This window comes from Anarhichas minor, unplaced genomic scaffold (genome assembly GCF_050575085.1).
Source record: "Anarhichas minor isolate MPS153535 unplaced genomic scaffold, ASM5057508v1 ptg000041l, whole genome shotgun sequence".
NCBI lineage: Eukaryota > Metazoa > Chordata > Actinopteri > Perciformes > Anarhichadidae > Anarhichas > Anarhichas minor.
In genome coordinates this window covers 1,415,441-1,435,935 of record NW_027466487.1, presented here as the reverse complement: position 1 = coordinate 1,435,935, position 20,495 = coordinate 1,415,441, and the positions used below count along the sequence as shown (strand labels likewise).

The 20,495-nt window shown below is 40.6% G+C and overlaps 2 protein-coding genes across 3 annotated transcripts; both read right to left on the bottom strand.

Annotated features, from left to right (window-relative positions):
* Positions 1–8,642: 8,642 nt before the first annotated feature.
* On the bottom strand, positions 8,643–12,479 carry LOC142969611 (urokinase plasminogen activator surface receptor-like). Of its 2 annotated transcripts, none has more exons than XM_076109597.1 (6): positions 11,570–12,479; positions 10,584–10,734; positions 10,287–10,406; positions 10,058–10,204; positions 9,294–9,404; positions 8,643–9,186 (listed from the first exon to the last, which is right to left on the bottom strand). In XM_076109597.1, exons 2-6 carry the CDS (start codon positions 10,627–10,629, stop codon positions 8,990–8,992), a joined length of 621 nt encoding a protein of 206 aa, XP_075965712.1. In that variant the 5' UTR covers positions 10,630–10,734; positions 11,570–12,479; the 3' UTR covers positions 8,643–8,989. The 2 variants fall into 2 exon arrangements, with proteins under 2 accessions (XP_075965712.1, XP_075965713.1); XM_076109598.1 differs by having other exon boundaries at positions 11,581–12,479.
* A 131-nt stretch (positions 12,480–12,610) lies between these two features.
* On the bottom strand, positions 12,611–20,362 carry smg9 (SMG9 nonsense mediated mRNA decay factor). The gene is made up of 13 exons (XM_076109569.1): positions 19,904–20,362; positions 19,716–19,790; positions 19,088–19,322; positions 18,839–18,936; positions 18,618–18,730; positions 17,845–17,956; positions 17,577–17,672; positions 17,329–17,414; positions 16,541–16,647; positions 16,351–16,458; positions 16,012–16,137; positions 15,776–15,920; positions 12,611–13,129 (listed from the first exon to the last, which is right to left on the bottom strand). The coding sequence occupies exons 1-13, from the start codon at positions 20,048–20,050 to the stop codon at positions 13,051–13,053; spliced, it is 1,527 nt and encodes a 508-aa protein (XP_075965684.1). The 5' UTR covers positions 20,051–20,362; the 3' UTR covers positions 12,611–13,050.
* Positions 20,363–20,495: the final 133 nt, after the last annotated feature.

Here is a 20,495-nt window from a genome sequence, read left to right as displayed (position 1 = left end):
CATACCTATTTTAATCTGTTGGGCTCATACAGTATCTGGATATCTGAAAACGTTACGAATTTCCAAAACGGTGTAGAACAGTGTATCATGGAAACCTAATGTAACTCTTAACTGCATGTAGTTTTCCATCTGGGACAAGGGTTGCTCAACAAGTGGTTTCCCAACAATTGAGTTTCATTTCTTAATCAAAAAATCAAGATCAAACTGGTTAAAGCACATTAAGGTGTGTGTGTTATTTCAGGGGAAACGAAAGCCACGTATCAAGGATGTAGATAGACTATAGAGGACATACACTTTGTATTGTAAAAGGTTAATAAGTCATGGAGAAGGATAAGAAAAGTGCAATAAAAATGACCCAGAGTTCCCTTTTTAAAATTAATGATAACAACTTTGTGTGGGCATCTTGAACAGATAACATTGTATTGGACAAGATGAATATGACTCTGACCCAGAGGCAAAATATTTTGTAGTTGTTTCCTTTTATTTTTGAGTAATTCACAATTACACTTTTGATTAACGTGTGAAAGAAAATTAAGAAAAAACAAATACAGATTTCTATATTTTCACGTGTGCACCATCAGACCAAAACATCACAAAGTCCATGATGGCTTGCAATAAAAAACATCTGAATCTTGTTCGATCATGTGCAGAGATCCACAACTTTCTGACACTGAGCACCAAAAGTTCTCAGCTTTTCGTTCCCACCAAAGTCTACAGAAGGTGTCCTACTTTAATATCTGACTCTCCACCACTGACCGGGCTTCCAGTTTCTCTTGTCCCTCCTGTAGGGTGCAAACGACGGTCTCCACTTTCACAGACACATTTTCTTTTAAGTGACCTGATTATCAGACGTAACAGCTTGCAACTGCTATTGTATACGACAGCAGTTCAACCAAGGTGTTAGCAGAGCAGGCGGCTGTACTCTGAGAGGGCGGAGGACTTCTTCACCCCATCCCAGATACGAGCTGCATAGTGAAACCTGTAAAAACACAACACATTTATACAGACCCAAAATTGTATTCACTTGATGAAACGGATGTGTTCCGATGTTTTTTAAACTGATGTGTACAGCAGAGGAGCCGTTTATGCAGTATGCGTCTTTGCCACGAGCTCGCCCACACATCTACCTTGAAAACTCTTTCACTACGAACAATAAAGGCTACAAATACAAAATATAAATAAAAACTGAAACTGAATTAAACTGGTTATAGTAACACACAAAAAAGATATGCTTTGTAAATCTCTATTTTTACAACACAGACCCTATTCAAATTCATGTTCCGTTTCATTGGCAAAAACCACAAACCTACTTTATCATAAATAATGTTGTATTTGCAACTAAAGTTTAAGTAGAGCTTTTATCCAATCAGATCTCACCTCTGTGTCTCTAGGTAAGAACAGAGGCAGAGGCCTTCAGACTCACAAGTGAATCCATGTGCAGTTTAAGTGAATGGGGACGATATTGTTGATTGTCATAGTCTTCAACCAATCAGATCTTTAGTTTGACATGTTAGGCGTATTCTTTGACGTGTCAGAGCCTGCTAGCTGGCCTACAAGTACGTGATTGGTCAGTGGGCTAGCCTGACATGTTGGGCGGTGACAATCCCCATATCTGCTGCCTCTGTCGAGCGGACATTTTCAGCCCTCAAACGCATTAAAACGTATTCAAGAAATACAACTGGGGAGGCTCGACTGTCTTCACTGGCGTCCATGAATGGAGAAGGACTTCTTACTGGAACTAAAACGCACGGATGTACTGAACAACCGTGAGATTAAACTATTTATTAACAAAGAAAGGAGGATGCACTTTGTCTTTAAATAGTGAACAGCAGGTTTGGTAAGTTAACTGCAGTAGCTTTAACTGCCATAAATATTATTTATATCATTATTTAATATGCTTGTTTATATTATATATTATTATTTGTACTTGCTTTTATGAATATGGATTTTCGTTTGGTTTTATATGCGATAGGAACTATTGTTACGTCCTATGTTGCGCTGGGGACACATTTAACCGGTGCACAGCAACAAGAAGTTGAAGCGAAGCGGCAGCGGTCTATGGGTGTTTCTCAAGTCTCGTGTCGTTTCCTCGATCCTCGCTTGAACCGGAAGTTGTTTCTGCGCCGCCATATTGACGGCCGTCCCAAAGCTCTAATGTAGCTCGGAGGAGCGAGGATGGAGGATGGACCTCGGAGGAGCCATGAGTGAGGAACCACGAGAACAGACTTCCAGGAAGTCTTTTAACGGCCGACACGCCCCCTCATTGTTCATCAGTTATGTGATTGGACGCTGCAGCCGATCGGACTGACTGACTTTCATACCAGAGTGAAGACAGATCAGATTAAACTCTAGTTTATATTTGATTAGGTTTCTGATTCACCATCTGGTTTAAATAAATGTTCATTGTAGTCTGAACAACAAAACGACCACAAACAACTTTCTTCATTTATTAGAAAGATTTGCGTTTTCATGATCTGATATCTCCCTCGATAACTTTATTATGAATACAATTAAAGTCAGAGAGAGCTGAGAGACTAAACACTTTTTACATCACTCCTGAGTGTTTGATGAGTTTTATCATTTAAGAGAAACAATAATCATATTCTGGGTTATTTAATAATGACGCCACAGTCACAATTTCAAAACGTACAGACGCAAATAATTCATAAATAAGACGATCGCATTCTGCCGGTAGAAATCGATCCTGCGCTTATAAACAGAACACAGTTTGTTAACAGACTACAGAGAGAAACACCTCTACAGTGGTGATGACTGTGTCTTTATTAGTTATTAGTATTATTAGTTACTATTATTAAGTACAGTGATCATGTGAACAGACACAAACTTATCAAACGTCTCTCCAGCTGCTAAAGCCGACTGACAGCTGATCACAGCTGAACCTCCGTCATCAGTAACAGACGTCGCTTCACGTGACGCAACTGAGGAAAGGACGTCTCATGTCTTTTAAAACATATTTCATGTTCCTCTCTCCTCGCATGGTTTCCTCCATGCATCCCTGGTGGGAGGGACTAAGACGCAAGGAAAGGACGCAAGTGAGGGAAACGGGGATGCAATTAAGAGACTTGAGAAGCACCCTATATACTCCGCGCAAAGTGTTAAAGTTAAGTTTAAGTTTTTAAGTGATCTACTTTGAAGATTCATGTGTTTTCAAGTGGACTCATTTTCCCTCTCGGCGTTGACAGACGAATAAATCCGTCAGTAACAAGAACTATGGAGTCGTGTATTTCCTGGAGGGAGCGATATGAGAGTTACCGCTCTGTTAATTTGTCTATCGTGTTGTTTTCATGATATGGGTAATATTGTTCCCTCTGATGTGAATAATATTTGAATGGCCCGTGCTCTTGAGTTAAATTGATTTTGACTATGCATTGTTGGTAAATACCGCCGCATCCCGTCATGCGGGTATTCATGTATCTGCACTCATAGTGTATTTGTAGGTGTTGAGCTTCATTTTTATGAGTGCAGGTCCAGGTATAAAATGCACGGCCTGCCACTGCTTTTTAACCCTTTTAGATCATATCGTACACCTATTTAAAAATATATGCTAATTTTGTATACAGAAAATCAATTTCCTGTATTTTTCATTGAAGAATGTGACGTTTACCAGTTCTTCTCAGTGAGGATGGTGTGTGACAGCTGACAGCGGGGCATAGCCAATATTTGGCTGCGCAGTTTTGAAACCATGGTTGAGAAGGCAGGATGTCCTCTGTACCCCGGGAGCAGAGAGAAGAGCGGGTATGTTCCCGTCCCTAAACACGGTACAAAGATGAACTCACATTTCACACAATATACGGGACAACAATTGAGTTCTGCCTTATGTGAAGATATATTCTCTATAACCTGCTTTAGTCAGATTATCCTCCCCATCATTCTCCTGCATAGGAAGGAGGAACATGTTGACTTCAGTTGCCAGATAGTCCTGCTCCAAACCAGGAAACATGTTGCAGTCTAGCATGGACAATGTACCTAAAAACAAACCATGTATTATGGGATGAGTGCAGGTGTGGCATCATGGAGCAACTATTTTGTTAATCAAAGCTCTAAAACTAATTCTAATCACAGTGGTATTGTTGGTTGAACCATGACACATCCACTAAACAAGGTTAGCTCTTACAAACAGCCACAGAATGAACAGACTATATGTTTATGTATAAAGATGATATTCTTGCAGTTTTTAACCTTTGTACTTGAGATGCGAGTGGGCCATTAATTTGTCCACAACCATATACATGTTTTTTAGATTCCTTGGGCAGAAATCATCCCGTCTGGCTTTATTCTGGAGGAACACTGGAGGAGGGAGACATTTAAAAAAGCTCATTAAACCTGGTTGATGTGTGTGAGATTGTGTGTTTCTCTATTAAAAACTCACCTATATGAGGATAGTACTCGGCTCCATCGTCATTGCCTGAAGAGCCAGCGCTGTCATGGCTCGCAGACGGAGTGGAGGGTTTCAACATCTCAGCGGTTTGAAGAAACCTACACACAAACATAGCTTTCAACTTCCTGTTGTGTACCAACATCTGCATTCATGAGACAATGGCTGCATTTGATGGGTGATTAGCAATGTTTCAATACATGTATGGGCATATGAATATAGTTTAAATACATACTTTTAAAAAACTATCCTTTAATTCCTTAACTTCTTAAGATATACAAGTTGTTACATTTGGTTTAAATTCATTTCTGTACTTTCAAGGCTAGTGTCGTCTACCTTCTACAGTAGCTACCACTAAGCTGATTACAGCTGCTTTCAACTACAGAGTTAAACTTTTAAAAATAAAATTAGGAAAAGGTATACACAGGGAAAGTGTCTTACAGTGAGGCCAGAATTACTCAAATGAAGGATTAGAACTTCGTGTGGGCATCTTGAACAGATAATATTGTATTGGACAAGATGAATATGCGTCGACACAAGTTAGACTGGTACATTTTCAACAGCTCTGGTTTTGCCTGCATTTGTTGTCAACATATTATTGAGCTTATGTAAAAGCAGAAGACAAATATTCCCTCAACATACAAGATCAAATGCTCAACATTCCTGAGGTAGGATGGGGATTTGAGAGCTACCCTCTTTTTTTGTCCCGTGAATCTTGGCACTAACTATAACCAAGAGCCATTGCAGATTAGCTAGTACCAACCTGTAGAGGTTTCAGTCAGTGAACCAGTCTTGAACCACAATGACAACATGGCACACTGTGAACAGGAAGGCAGCGATCTGAAGAGACTGTTGACAGATTACACACAGAGTGCTAATGTGGTCACATGCGTCATTAAACGATGAATCAGAGGACTAAAAGGTGTGTATTGGTCCCTAGAGGTTAAGCACCAGTGCTCACATAAACAACTGGTGTTTTCACCTGCTGCCATCTGCAGGCCAGCCACTGACCTGCATCTCAATGTATGTGTCAGAATCAGCTGTATTGGCCATGTATGTGTGCGCATACATGGAATTTGACTCCGGTTACACATTACTCTCATTGTACATACACACATATGAAATATATACAATAAACAAGAGAAATATAAGAAAAACAAGGACATTTAACAGCTATATACAATATAAGTATAAATATATCCCAAACAAAAGTGTATATATATATATATATATATATATATATATATATATATATATGATACAATAGTGCAAACAGAGGTAGTAGTGCAATGTTACTTATTTATTGTTCATGAGAGTGATGGCCAGTGGAAAGAAGCTGTTCCTGTGTCTGGTGGTTTTGGCGTACAGGGCTCTGTAGCGCCTACCAGAGGGGAGGAGTTGGAACAGCTTGTGTCCAGGGTGTGAAGGGTCTGCAGTGATCTTTCCAGCCCGTTTCCTGACTCTGGAGGTGAACAAGTCGAGGATGGAGGGCAGGCTGGAACCAATGATCCTCTCTGCAGACCTGACAATCCGTTGTAGTCTGTTTCTGTCCTGTTTGGTGGCCGATCCAAACCACACAGTGATAGAAGAACAGAGAACAGACTGGATGATGGCTGAGTAGAACAGGATCAGCAGCTCCTGAGGCAGGTTGAACTTCCTGAGCTGGCGCAGGAAGTACAACCTCTGCTGGGCCTTTTTCCTGATGGTGTTGATGTTGGGAGCCCACTTCAGGTCCTGGGAGATTGTGGATCCCAGAAACTTGAAGGTCTCCACAGCAGACACAGTGTTGTTGAGTATGGTGAGGGGGGGTAGTGTTGGGGGGCTCCTCCTGAAGTCCACTGTCATCTCCACAGTTTTGAGCTTGTTCAGCTCCAGGTTGTTCTGACCACACCAGAGGACCAGCTGTTCAACCTCCCGTCGGTACGCAGACTCATCACCGTCCCTGATGAGGCCGATGACCGTTGTGTCGTCTGCGAACTTCAGGAGTCTAACAGATTGGTCCTCTGAGGTGCAGTCGTTGGTGTAGAGGGAGAAGAGCAGTGGGGAGAGCACACATCCCTGGGGGGCGCCAGTGCTGATAGTCCGAGTACTGGATGTGATTTTTCCCAGCCTCACCTGCTGCGTCCTGTCAGTCAGGAAGTTTGTGATCCACTGACAAGTGGAGGCTGGCACAGTGAGCTGGGAGAGTTTGGGTTGGAGTATTGCTGGGATGATAGTGTTGAACGCAGAGCTGAAGTCCACAAACAGAACCCTTGCATATGACCCTGGGGAGTCGAGGTGTTGCAGCATGTAGTGCAGTCCCATACTGACTGCATCATCCACCGACTTGTTTGCACGGTAGGCAAACTGCAGGGGGTCCAGCAGGGGCCCTGTGATGTCCTTCAGATGGGAGGGAGGTTGTACTCTGGAGGCAACTTCCGATCATTGTTGATGAGGCGGTCGAGAATGGATGGGCTGAGCATCGACTGAAGAAACAAATAAAGGCATTCACACACACAGCTCATCAGCCCTCAACCAAACACAGCGTTTCAAGTTAACCGTAACTACTTTCTATTCCAAGGTGACATTTCAAGTTACACAGTTCATGACTTGCTTACACTCAACACACTGACAGCTAATTAATAAATACTACAGAAAAAGGAAGAGAAACTGCATCTGCAAATACTACATTCATACCTGTGTATCCAAGAAGATGACTCTCTCCTGTGTGATGAAGAAATCAATGCCTGTACTCTGGTTTCCTCCTCTTTCCTTGATTTCTTGAGTCTGGGCTCTGAATACGTAGCCCCTGAGCAAACAAACATGCATTCCATCATTTAAAATGTCTGCACTGGTGAAGCTAAAAGAGAAGATGTACAACAACTGCAATTTAAAAAAAAGCATAGAAGGGATGTAAAGGTCTGAATAAGCAATTTAGCTAGTACTTCTAATGTTTTCAAAACAAATAGTATTTGATCATATGATTGTCTGGTGTGTGGACATTGTACAGTGTCCCACACTGAACCGATTTAAAAATATAGGATTAGCAGAAATACTCCACTAGACTCTGCAGAAGTAGATTTGTTTACTATATCGCCCCCGTGTGTTCAGAAAGAGTTGTAGCGTAGGTTTCTCTCACAACTCTTCAAAATACACGTTGGGCTCCAGACGGGAGAATAATAAAATTCCACCCTGTCAATTTAATGAAAGATTATGACTGCGAACAGTTGGAGAGATAAATAACCAAAATCAAATCAAATGTCCATTTAATAACAAAAATGTATGAGGACTCCAGGTAAATAGTTTATGGGCAAGTGATAAGGTGTGAGTGGCATGCATGTGTGAGTGTGTGTGTGTGTGTTGGGTTGTAGTTCCGTTCCAAGCTAAGGGAATATATGGCAGTTCATTTCAGTTCTGTTCAGTTTATTTGAGGGTGTGTAAGTGTGCTACACATGCACCCTCCCCTCGTTCCCCTCCTTCATGATCTTTCCATCTTCCCACACATCCGCTCTCAACTTTTCCCCAGATAGAAATCATCTTTATCCTTCATACAGTTGAGATTCAAGACCCGTTACACAGGGGACTTTTGAATATTTTGACATATGAGAAGTACGGTACCAGTTATCTGCTAATTGCACTTTATTCCGATGTACACCTGGCTGTGGACCAAATGTCCACCGCTCTGTCTCCGCTAAAAGCTTATCATGGAGACGGTGTAACAGCTCACATCTTTACATTGACAACTTTGGTGCGTGCGTTGTTTAGATTGAGCTGGATCAGTCCCAGGCTTCGTACTATTCAAGCCATTTTATCACTGTGAATCTGCCAACCTCCTGACCTTAACTAGACATTCGTATCTGTGTGCCAGAGTTTACAAGAGTTTAAAAGTATTTCTGTCTATGGTTGTTTATCCCCTTAACCCTTTGCACTTGTTTTGTGTCTCTTCGTAATCATTTTGTGTTTCTTTTTGGTTGGTTGTTCCCTTTTCATAGTTGCGAGTCTCTTGTGGTCTCTTTGCAGTAGTTTTGCATCTTTCTTTAATCTTTTTGTGTCTCTTTGTCTCCTAGAGTGACATTTTGAGTGACATTTTGTAGGTGAATCCATGCCCCATTAATAAAACTCAGGGATGCCTTCAACTTTAAATCAGAGTCTGGAATAAGCAAATATAGGCTGAGGGCCTGACACACATCTTTTAAATGACACTGAGACAGGATTTTAAGGACTCAAGAAAACAGAAATCTGAATACACAGCAGAAATTTGAGAAAGTTATTTATTCAGCTTTTTGTTTTGTCAATGACATCAAAATATTCTTGATAATTGTAATTAAAAATAGGTTTCAGGTTAATAATATAGCACTCATATACATTCTCGTCCCAGAAAGAACCATTCTACGCAAGGCAGATGCTGTTGTGTAGGCAACATGCTAAAAAGAAAATAAGCTGGAACTAGCTGATGTAAAGAGACAAATGGAAATCACAGCTTTACTAAACTATATTTAAACGCTTTGCCAGCTAAACTTTCTCACTCATCAGTTGAACGGATAAGGAGGGGCGTGGGTACTATGAGGCCTTGCAAAGAAGAAAAGCTGGGGGTTATGCTACTGTCTCAACTATTTAAGAGAGCGCGACCAAAGAGACCAGCGGTGCCACCAGGAGCAGAAGGCCAGCACTTGTGCTGCTGGCGCTGTTGCAGTAATTCCCCTGACAGCAGCTTATTTCTGTACTGACTCGTGACATTTTTGCAGTTTCCGGTGCGCACATCACCTTGGAGGCACAGCCCTTCACGGTGATCGATTCACCTCCTGTAGTCACTGAGAGAATGAAAATAATGTGAGTGTGTTCATCTACTAGAATCCCTCTCTGAGCAGAAGGAATATGTGGAACAGAGTAAGATGTGACATGCTTGCAGGCTTGTTACCTCTGGCTGAGATGCAGTGGTCTTCAGTTCCCTCACAGTTTAGAGTTGCGGTGCAGTCTTTTCCGTTGCATTGGAAGCACTTTTTACCATTTGCAATGGATTTGCTGGGCACTGTAATATAAAACATACATTGTTCATACTGCTTGGTTATGTAGAGGGGGATTGGGGGGTTATTGCAATGCACTATTCTTCCTTTAGTGCCTTTTTGAAGCTCTTTATATGCTGGTGAACAGCATTCAAATGAACAGATTTATGAATATTCTCTCTCTTTCAGACACACACATATACACACACAGCTACACTGTGGCAGTTGCGGGTATATTACCCTTGGGCTCCTCTATAATGGATGGTGATATTGGGGAAAAGTAATTTCCTCATTCTGGCTTGTTTTGAAATTTGATTCTTGTTTCTCAAACCATATTTGCCCCAAGCATATGACTCAGGTTCTGATACATTCACTGGCATCAATCCACAATCCACAATGTCTATCCGGCACAAGACATGAATATACAACTTATATATGTTAAAAATATTATATATATTATATTTACTCAGTAAAATATATATATAGAATAAATATATATATTTTTAAAATTAAACAAGTCATTATTTTGACATCTAAAATATGACAAATGCAACCAACTCTAACTTTTAAGGAGAGTAGTAGTAGTGAGGAGAGTCGTCACATTTTTAACAGTGTTTGCTCCTGCAACTAAAACAGCTCTCAGTGTAAATAATACTAACAGACAATATAAGTAGGTTACCAGGGGCAAATTGGACATTGCAGAGCGCGGAGTTGCAACACTCGCTGGTAATTATGGTTTTAGAGATTCCGAAGTTGATTGAGCCCTCCACACACTCTTGAGCCAAAGCGCAGCCTTTTGTGTTGACTTCAGTAAGTATTGAACCACCTGCAACAAAAGAGGATCCTTTATAGACCGGAACAGGACAAAGCAGTTTTACAATAAAACAATGCAACACAAATGACCATACCTGCATATGAAGTTAAACGAAGTGCAGCACACTGTTGACCTGACAAAGGGCATTCTATTGCTCTGTCTTGGCAGGTTCCTGAGGCTCCCGGTACACACTCATAACATCTCAGGGTGTGGGCTGTGGAAACACAATATTCAGATAAGTAAAAAAAAAAAAGTTTTAACATTTATAAAGGTAAATATAAAATACATATATATATATATATATATATATATAAAAATATTTTCAAAAAATTTAAATTAAGATCCTCCATCTCTTAAAAATGTACTTGTCAAAAACATAATGTAACCTTGCCTTTAGAGAGAAGCACAATGCCACAGATCAGAGTAAGGAGATGCATTTTGTGATGGCGGGATACAATAAGTTTCAGTCTGATCTGTTACGACTATAAGTAGTTCTTCTGAGAAGGGGTTGTCCTCATCCTCAGACCACTCCTTTTGTGCTGCTTTGAAAGTGAAAAAAAGATAAGCCCTGTAAATTCACTTGAATTGAATTGAAACTGCCACACTGCAATTATGAAAGGCGTATTAACATTTTAGGAGCATTTGCAATTCTTTTATCAGGTGACTGCACGATGGCAAATACTGACTGTTTTCACATGCTGGCCCTTTATTTCAAAGTAACACAGGTAATTTGGATGTAAAGTGGTGACTGCATTTTGATCATTTGCTTTTTGTACAACTTTGGCTGTATTGGTTAACTGCTGCTGCTGAATTTGACTTTTATGTTATATATGTTTTATATTAGTGCCGCAGAAAAAGAACCGCTGGAAAAAGTAAATAAATATTACTTTTATCGCGTCCAGTTAGATTACCTTGATGTTTAAACATCACAATATTCCTGAATGAAGATACAATAAATATCTCTGAGCATTGTCCCTCTCTGCAGTAGAAATTGTTGTGGCAAATCCCACTCTGACAACGAGGAACGAGACAAAAATCTCTTAGGGGTGTCACACTTTTAATGCTCAGAGCATGGCACGCAGGACAAGGTTTAGGTTGAAATGTGCATCCCGATGGGAAGTTGTTCTCTCTTTATACTTTGGCTTGCTCATCCCTTTATGGTTGCTTCTTTTAGTTCGTAACTTGCATGTATTTGTTCAAAAGACAAAGGGTTGATTAGCCATCTGATCTTCTTCTGATGGCATCCAGGAAACAATTCTTTAGTTTAGGCAAAGATGCATCAGATTCAGCATGATCAAACATAGGGGAAGTTAACATGATTACATTGTGCATGATCAGAGGAATTCCCCTTACAAAAGAAAGATTTTTCTCTAATACCTTATATTTACTTTTACGTCTCTGCATTGATGCATCTTGGATATGGTTGTGTACTGTGGCATACACGCTAAATACTTGAAGGCGTACGCTGAAACAGGTGAACAAGCACAGGCCAGAAAAAACAATGAACTCTTCTTTGAAAAGAATACATGTAAAACACAGCAAAATAAACTCGAGCCACTTCAACGCAGCCGCTTATTGGGAAGGTTGTTGTATTTAGTATCTTGGAACATCTTATCGAGTCTTCCTAGAGTTCTTGGTTGACACAGTTAACAAATGTAATCACTTCAGTTAACATAATAAAAGCTGGTAGAAAAGCTGCACAGAACCCTTAAAGTGAATTAGTAGAGATGAGTTTAACAACGCAAACTTGGTTTTGAGAAGCACCATAGTTTGTCATTAATTTAGTTCTGAGAGATGTCTCAGATGACCTCAGCTCCCCAACAAAGGCAGACAAATGTATTTGAGTGTCAAATGGCAGAGGCTGGTTTTGAGATCAGCCTTGAATATGTAAATACGGTTTATTTGAGGTAGGTCAACATGCATAATCCTTACTTTATTTGGGAAAGATATACAGTATGCATACCTATTTTAATCTGTTGGGCTCATACAGTATCTGGATATCTGAAAACGTTACGAATTTCCAAAACGGTGTAGAACAGTGTATCATGGAAACCTAATGTAACTCTTAACTGCATGTAGTTTTCCATCTGGGACAAGGGTTGCTCAACAAGTGGTTTCCCAACAATTGAGTTTCATTTCTTAATCAAAAAATCAAGATCAAACTGGTTAAAGCACATTAAGGTGTGTGTGTTATTTCAGGGGAAACGAAAGCCACGTATCAAGGATGTAGATAGACTATAGAGGACATACACTTTGTATTGTAAAAGGTTAATAAGTCATGGAGAAGGATAAGAAAAGTGCAATAAAAATGACCCAGAGTTCCCTTTTTAAAATTAATGATAACAACTTTGTGTGGGCATCTTGAACAGATAACATTGTATTGGACAAGATGAATATGACTCTGACCCAGAGGCAAAATATTTTGTAGTTGTTTCCTTTTATTTTTGAGTAATTCACAATTACACTTTTGATTAACGTGTGAAAGAAAATTAAGAAAAAACAAATACAGATTTCTATATTTTCACGTGTGCACCATCAGACCAAAACATCACAAAGTCCATGATGGCTTGCAATAAAAAACATCTGAATCTTGTTCGATCATGTGCAGAGATCCACAACTTTCTGACACTGAGCACCAAAAGTTCTCAGCTTTTCGTTCCCACCAAAGTCTACAGAAGGTGTCCTACTTTAATATCTGACTCTCCACCACTGACCGGGCTTCCAGTTTCTCTTGTCCCTCCTGTAGGGTGCAAACGACGGTCTCCACTTTCACAGACACATTTTCTTTTAAGTGACCTGATTATCAGACGTAACAGCTTGCAACTGCTATTGTATACGACAGCAGTTCAACCAAGGTGTTAGCAGAGCAGGCGGCTGTACTCTGAGAGGGCGGAGGACTTCTTCACCCCATCCCAGATACGAGCTGCATAGTGAAACCTGTAAAAACACAACACATTTATACAGACCCAAAATTGTATTCACTTGATGAAACGGATGTGTTCCGATGTTTTTTAAACTGATGTGTACAGCAGAGGAGCCGTTTATGCAGTATGCGTCTTTGCCACGAGCTCGCCCACACATCTACCTTGAAAACTCTTTCACTACGAACAATAAAGGCTACAAATACAAAATATAAATAAAAACTGAAACTGAATTAAACTGGTTATAGTAACACACAAAAAAGATATGCTTTGTAAATCTCTATTTTTACAACACAGACCCTATTCAAATTCATGTTCCGTTTCATTGGCAAAAACCACAAACCTACTTTATCATAAATAATGTTGTATTTGCAACTAAAGTTTAAGTAGAGCTTTTATCCAATCAGATCTCACCTCTGTGTCTCTAGGTAAGAACAGAGGCAGAGGCCTTCAGACTCACAAGTGAATCCATGTGCAGTTTAAGTGAATGGGGACGATATTGTTGATTGTCATAGTCTTCAACCAATCAGATCTTTAGTTTGACATGTTAGGCGTATTCTTTGACGTGTCAGAGCCTGCTAGCTGGCCTACAAGTACGTGATTGGTCAGTGGGCTAGCCTGACATGTTGGGCGGTGACAATCCCCATATCTGCTGCCTCTGTCGAGCGGACATTTTCAGCCCTCAAACGCATTAAAACGTATTCAAGAAATACAACTGGGGAGGCTCGACTGTCTTCACTGGCGTCCATGAATGGAGAAGGACTTCTTACTGGAACTAAAACGCACAGATGTACTGAACAACCGTGAGATTAAACTATTTATTAACAAAGAAAGGAGGATGCACTTTGTCTTTAAATAGTGAACAGCAGGTTTGGTAAGTTAACTGCAGTAGCTTTAACTGCCATAAATATTATTTATATCATTATTTAATATGCTTGTTTATATTATATATTATTATTTGTACTTGCTTTTATGAATATGGATTTTCGTTTGGTTTTATATGCGATAGGAACTATTGTTACGTCCTATGTTGCGCTGGGGACACATTTAACCGGTGCACAGCAACAAGAAGTTGAAGCGAAGCGGCAGCGGTCTATGGGTGTTTCTCAAGTCTCGTGTCGTTTCCTCGATCCTCGCTTGAACCGGAAGTTGTTTCTGCGCCGCCATATTGACGGCCGTCCCAAAGCTCTAATGTAGCTCGGAGGAGCGAGGATGGAGGATGGACCTCGGAGGAGCCATGAGTGAGGAACCACGAGAACAGACTTCCAGGAAGTCTTTTAACGGCCGACACGCCCCCTCATTGTTCATCAGTTATGTGATTGGACGCTGCAGCCGATCGGACTGACTGACTTTCATACCAGAGTGAAGACAGATCAGATTAAACTCTAGTTTATATTTGATTAGGTTTCTGATTCACCATCTGGTTTAAATAAATGTTCATTGTAGTCTGAACAACAAAACGACCACAAACAACTTTCTTCATTTATTAGAAAGATTTGCGTTTTCATGATCTGATATCTCCCTCGATAACTTTATTATGAATACAATTAAAGTCAGAGAGAGCTGAGAGACTAAACACTTTTTACATCACTCCTGAGTGTTTGATGAGTTTTATCATTTAAGAGAAACAATAATCATATTCTGGGTTATTTAATAATGACGCCACAGTCACAATTTCAAAACGTACAGACGCAAATAATTCATAAATAAGACGATCGCATTCTGCCGGTAGAAATCGATCCTGCGCTTATAAACAGAACACAGTTTGTTAACAGACTACAGAGAGAAACACCTCTACAGTGGTGATGACTGTGTCTTTATTAGTTATTAGTATTATTAGTTACTATTATTAAGTACAGTGATCATGTGAACAGACACAAACTTATCAAACGTCTCTCCAGCTGCTAAAGCCGACTGACAGCTGATCACAGCTGAACCTCCGTCATCAGTAACAGACGTCGCTTCACGTGACGCAACTGAGGAAAGGACGTCTCATGTCTTTTAAAACATATTTCATGTTCCTCTCTCCTCGCATGGTTTCCTCCATGCATCCCTGGTGGGAGGGACTAAGACGCAAGGAAAGGACGCAAGTGAGGGAAACGGGGATGCAATTAAGAGACTTGAGAAGCACCCTATATACTCCGCGCAAAGTGTTAAAGTTAAGTTTAAGTTTTTAAGTGATCTACTTTGAAGATTCATGTGTTTTCAAGTGGACTCATTTTCCCTCTCGGCGTTGACAGACGAATAAATCCGTCAGTAACAAGAACTATGGAGTCGTGTATTTCCTGGAGGGAGCGATATGAGAGTTACCGCTCTGTTAATTTGTCTATCGTGTTGTTTTCATGATATGGGTAATATTGTTCCCTCTGATGTGAATAATATTTGAATGGCCCGTGCTCTTGAGTTGAATTGATTTTGACTATGCATTGTTGGTAAATGCCGCCGCATCCCGTCATGCGGGTATTCATGTATCTGCACTCATAGTGTATTTGTAGGTGTTGAGCTTCATTTTTATGAGTGCAGGTCCAGGTATAAAATGCACGGCCTGCCACTGCTTTTTAACCCTTTTAGATCATATCGTACACCTATTTAAAAATATATGCTAATTTTGTATACAGAAAATCAATTTCCTGTATTTTTCATTGAAGAATGTGACGTTTACCAGTTCTTCTCAGTGAGGATGGTGTGTGACAGCTGACAGCGGGGCATAGCCAATATTTGGCTGCGCAGTTTTGAAACCATGGTTGAGAAGGCAGGATGTCCTCTGTACCCCGGGAGCAGAGAGAAGAGCGGGTATGTTCCCGTCCCTAAACACGGTACAAAGATGAACTCACATTTCACACAATATACGGGACAACAATTGAGTTCTGCCTTATGTGAAGATATATTCTCTATAACCTGCTTTAGTCAGATTATCCTCCCCATCATTCTCCTGCATAGGAAGGAGGAACATGTTGACTTCAGTTGCCAGATAGTCCTGCTCCAAACCAGGAAACATGTTGCAGTCTAGCATGGACAATGTACCTAAAAACAAACCATGTATTATGGGATGAGTGCAGGTGTGGCATCATGGAGCAACTATTTTGTTAATCAAAGCTCTAAAACTAATTCTAATCACAGTGGTATTGTTGGTTGAACCATGACACATCCACTAAACAAGGTTAGCTCTTACAAACAGCCACAGAATGAACAGACTATATGTTTATGTATAAAGATGATATTCTTGCAGTTTTTAACCTTTGTACTTGAGATGCGAGTGGGCCATTAATTTGTCCACAACCATATACATGTTTTTTAGATTCCTTGGGCAGAAATCATCCCGTCTGGCTTTATTCTGGAGGAACACTGGAGGAGGGAGACATTTAAAAAAGCTCATTAAACCTGGTTGATGTGTGTGAGATTGTGTGTTTCTCTATTAAAAACTCACCTATATGAGGATAGTACTCGGCTCCATCGTCATTGCCTGAAGAGCCAGCGCTGTCATGGCTCGCAGACGGAGTGGAGGGTTTCAACATCTCAGCGGTTTGAAGAAACCTACACACAAACATAGCTTTCAACTTCCTGTTGTGTACCAACATCTGCATTCATGAGACAATGGCTGCATTTGATGGGTGATTAGCAATGTTTCAATACATGTATGGGCATATGAATATAGTTTAAATACATACTTTTAAAAAACTATCCTTTAATTCCTTAACTTCTTAAGATATACAAGTTGTTACATTTGGTTTAAATTCATTTCTGTACTTTCAAGGCTAGTGTCGTCTACCTTCTACAGTAGCTACCACTAAGCTGATTACAGCTGCTTTCAACTACAGAGTTAAACTTTTAAAAATAAAATTAGCAAAAGGTATACACAGGGAAAGTGTCTTACAGTGAGGCCAGAATTACTCAAATGAAGGATTAGAACTTCGTGTGGGCATCTTGAACAGATAATATTGTATTGGACAAGATGAATATGCGTCGACACAAGTTAGACTGGTACATTTTCAACAGCTCTGGTTTTGCCTGCATTTGTTGTCAACAAGACCAACTGAAAGATAAATATTATTGAGCTTATGTAAAAGCAGAAGACAAATATTCCCTCAACATACAATATGAAATGCTCAACATTCCTGAGGTAGGATGGGGATTTGAGAGCTACCCTCTTTTTTTGTCCCGTGAATCTTGGCAGTAACTATAACCAAGAGCCATTGCAGATTAGCTAGTACCAACCTGTAGAGGTTTAAGTCAGTGAACCAGTCTTGAACCACAATGACAACATGGCACACTGTGAACAGGAAGGCAGCGATCTGAAGAGACTGTTGACAGATTACACACAGAGTGCTAATGTGGTCACATGCGTCATTAAACGATGAATCAGAGGAGTAAAAGGTGTGTATTGGTCCCTAGAGGTTAAGCACCAGTGCTCACATAAACAACTGGTGTTTTCACCTGCTGCCATCTGCAGGCCAGCCACTGACCTGCATCTCAACATATGTGTGAGGGAGGTTGTACTCTGGAGGCAACTTCCGATCGTTGTTGATGAGGTGGTCGAGAATAGATGGGCTGAGCATCGGCTGAAGAAACAAATAAAGGAATTCACACACACAGCTCATCAGCCCTCAACCAAACACAGCGTTTCAAGTTACACAGTTCATGACTTGCTTACACTCAACACACTGACAGCTAATTAATAAATACTACAGAAAAAAGGAAGAGAAACTGCATCTGCAAATACTACATTCATACCTGTGTATCCAAGAAGATGACTCTCTCCTGTGTGATGAAGAAATCAATGCCTGTACTCTGGTTTCCTCCTCTTTCCTTGATTTCGTGAGTCTGGGCTCTGAATACGTAGCCCCTGAGCAAACAAACATGCATTCCATCATTTAAAATGTCTGCACTGGTGAAGCTAAAAGAGAAGATGTACAACAACTGCAATTTAAAAAAAGCATAGAAGGGATGTAAAGGTCTGAATAAGCAATTTAGCTAGTACTTCTAATGTTCTCGAAACAAACAGTATTTGATCATACGATTGTCTGGTGTGTCGACGTTGTACAGTGTCACAAACTGAACCGATTTAAAAAATATATTATATAGGATGAGCAGAAATACTCCACTAGACTCTGCAGAAGTAGATTTGTTTACTATATCGCCCCCGTGTGTTCAGAAAGAGTACCTTCACTTTTTAAGTGTAGCTTTAAAATGCACTCGATGGTGAAACTTGTACAGCAACATACGATCACATTTTCAACGGGTGAACATGTGCCGACACTGACCTCATACACTAAACTGGCATCTGACAAACAATACTGTATTGTTTCAAATTCATTCCTCTTACATACTAGATATTTTCTGTCATTAGGGGAAAGCTTCATCCTTGTGTCAGCATCCTTTAACTGTGGACTTCTTCATGGTTCAACTTCCCTTTTATTCTGTTTTCTATCAATAAATGAAACAAATGCATATAACCAAGCAGTTTACAAGCTTGACCTTATTGTTGGTGTTACTACCAACCTCACCTTTGATCTTCCTCAGGAGTGTTGGCAGACAACAGGGACATGATTGTAGATTTCCCACTTCCCTGCAGGCCAATGACTCCCACCACCAACATATCTGTCTGGTCCCTCAGATACTGCAACACATGTTGAACACAGAACTTCCTTTGAGTACATGCAGTGCATTATATTGAAAATATTAACACATCCTTCAATACAATGGTTCCACAATAAACTAAATTCACCTCCATGGCACTGTCACACCAATTCATCTGGTCATCCACGAGCTTAATGCTGTGCTTCATCTTCTCAGGAGGGAGGAGTTTAGACTGGCCAACCATGGCTGGAAGTCACATGAAAACAAGATTTACTTCTCTTTTCTACGCGGGTGTAATTTGGCCTTATTGAGTGCATCCAAGTAGTCAAAACATCACAGTTTCTGACATTTACAGTAGGAAAAAAAAGGTATTTTTGTGAAATCTACAAGAGCTCACGGTCCACAGCGCTGCTCGATGCGGAAGCACCCATTCCTCTGTTTTGGATCTGGTACACAGGCTGGGTGGGTCGCTGCCCCTCCCTCTCCATCTTGGAGGGCCCAGGACCAGAGGGTTGAGCTGCCGCATCTGGAGGGGTACCCAGCTTCCCTCCATCATCCCTGGCTTTCATTAGCATGATGGGCTTCTCTAGGACTGGAGCTCCACTGACAGGTGCATTCTGTGAGGACTTGGCCTGGTAAAGGATGCAACAACAGCACAGGTCGATAGATTGCATGAGCTGAGAGGCAGAAGACCTGAATACAAACAAGCTGTACTTTCTGTAACGATCACGTATTAACTGTGACTCATTTTTGTTGGCATTGTGAATTGTAAATTCTGGAAATAATTATGTATAACTATAAATACCTTACATTGCCAAACATTAAAAGTATTTATTTCCACACTTTCTTCTCAAATGTGATAACAACATTAACTTCACATATTACAGTCATGCTAAAGTATATTTGTACTTTGTGGTTAATATGACAACCCTTCAAACAGTACTACCTAGACAAATCCAAATGTTCTGGTGTCATTATTATTGTATGTGTTTGATGAGTTTAGTATCTTGGATAACTTAACATACCCTTTCCCCAGGGGGCTTTGCAAGAATGATGGGGGTCTTCTGAATGAGTGGGCCTGGTGGATCCTCGCTCCCATCCTGGACAGACAAACTGAAGTGAGTCACTTTTCTTGCGCAGGAACCAAACCAGCAGTCACAACAACGCAGACTTCATTATGCCAGTATGTGTTTGTAGTCTAGCTTAACGTTACCCTGCGTTCCCTCGGTTGATATTCTCGATCCCGACTGGGACCGGACAGATTTTGCCCCGGAGGTCCTGCATCTCTGTCCCCCCGGCGTCGCCTCCTCCGGCGTCCCTGCCCGTACATCCCGGGCTGACTGTGACCGGACTCCGACATGTCGCTGCTCACCTGAGTCACTACAACAACACAACCGATGACAACAGTAAGCTAGCTAACGATAGCAACCCAGGTCCAAGCAGAGGCGAGCTAAAGATACTCAAAGATCTTCGAAACAAGAAATCTATTCTAAGCTAGCAATCCTGTCACCATTACTGTCGATGACGTTTAGATATATTTAATGGTGACATAGTTAAAGTTTATAATAAAGTAGAGTTAGCTAAAGCTTTCCGCGTGTGCACTGCGCTAGTTTCAAAACACAGCGTTAAACGTTACGGTACTGAAAGAAACTCCACCCGCCTGCAATGGTAACCAATCAAACGAACCTCGTCCGTCTGGTAAATGAAGTCGTCATGAAACATCGCAATGATATTAGTAGTTCCGCCACTTTTTGGATCCGTGGGCTCTCTTTACTGTATATTTTACTGATATCCAATTGCTCTAG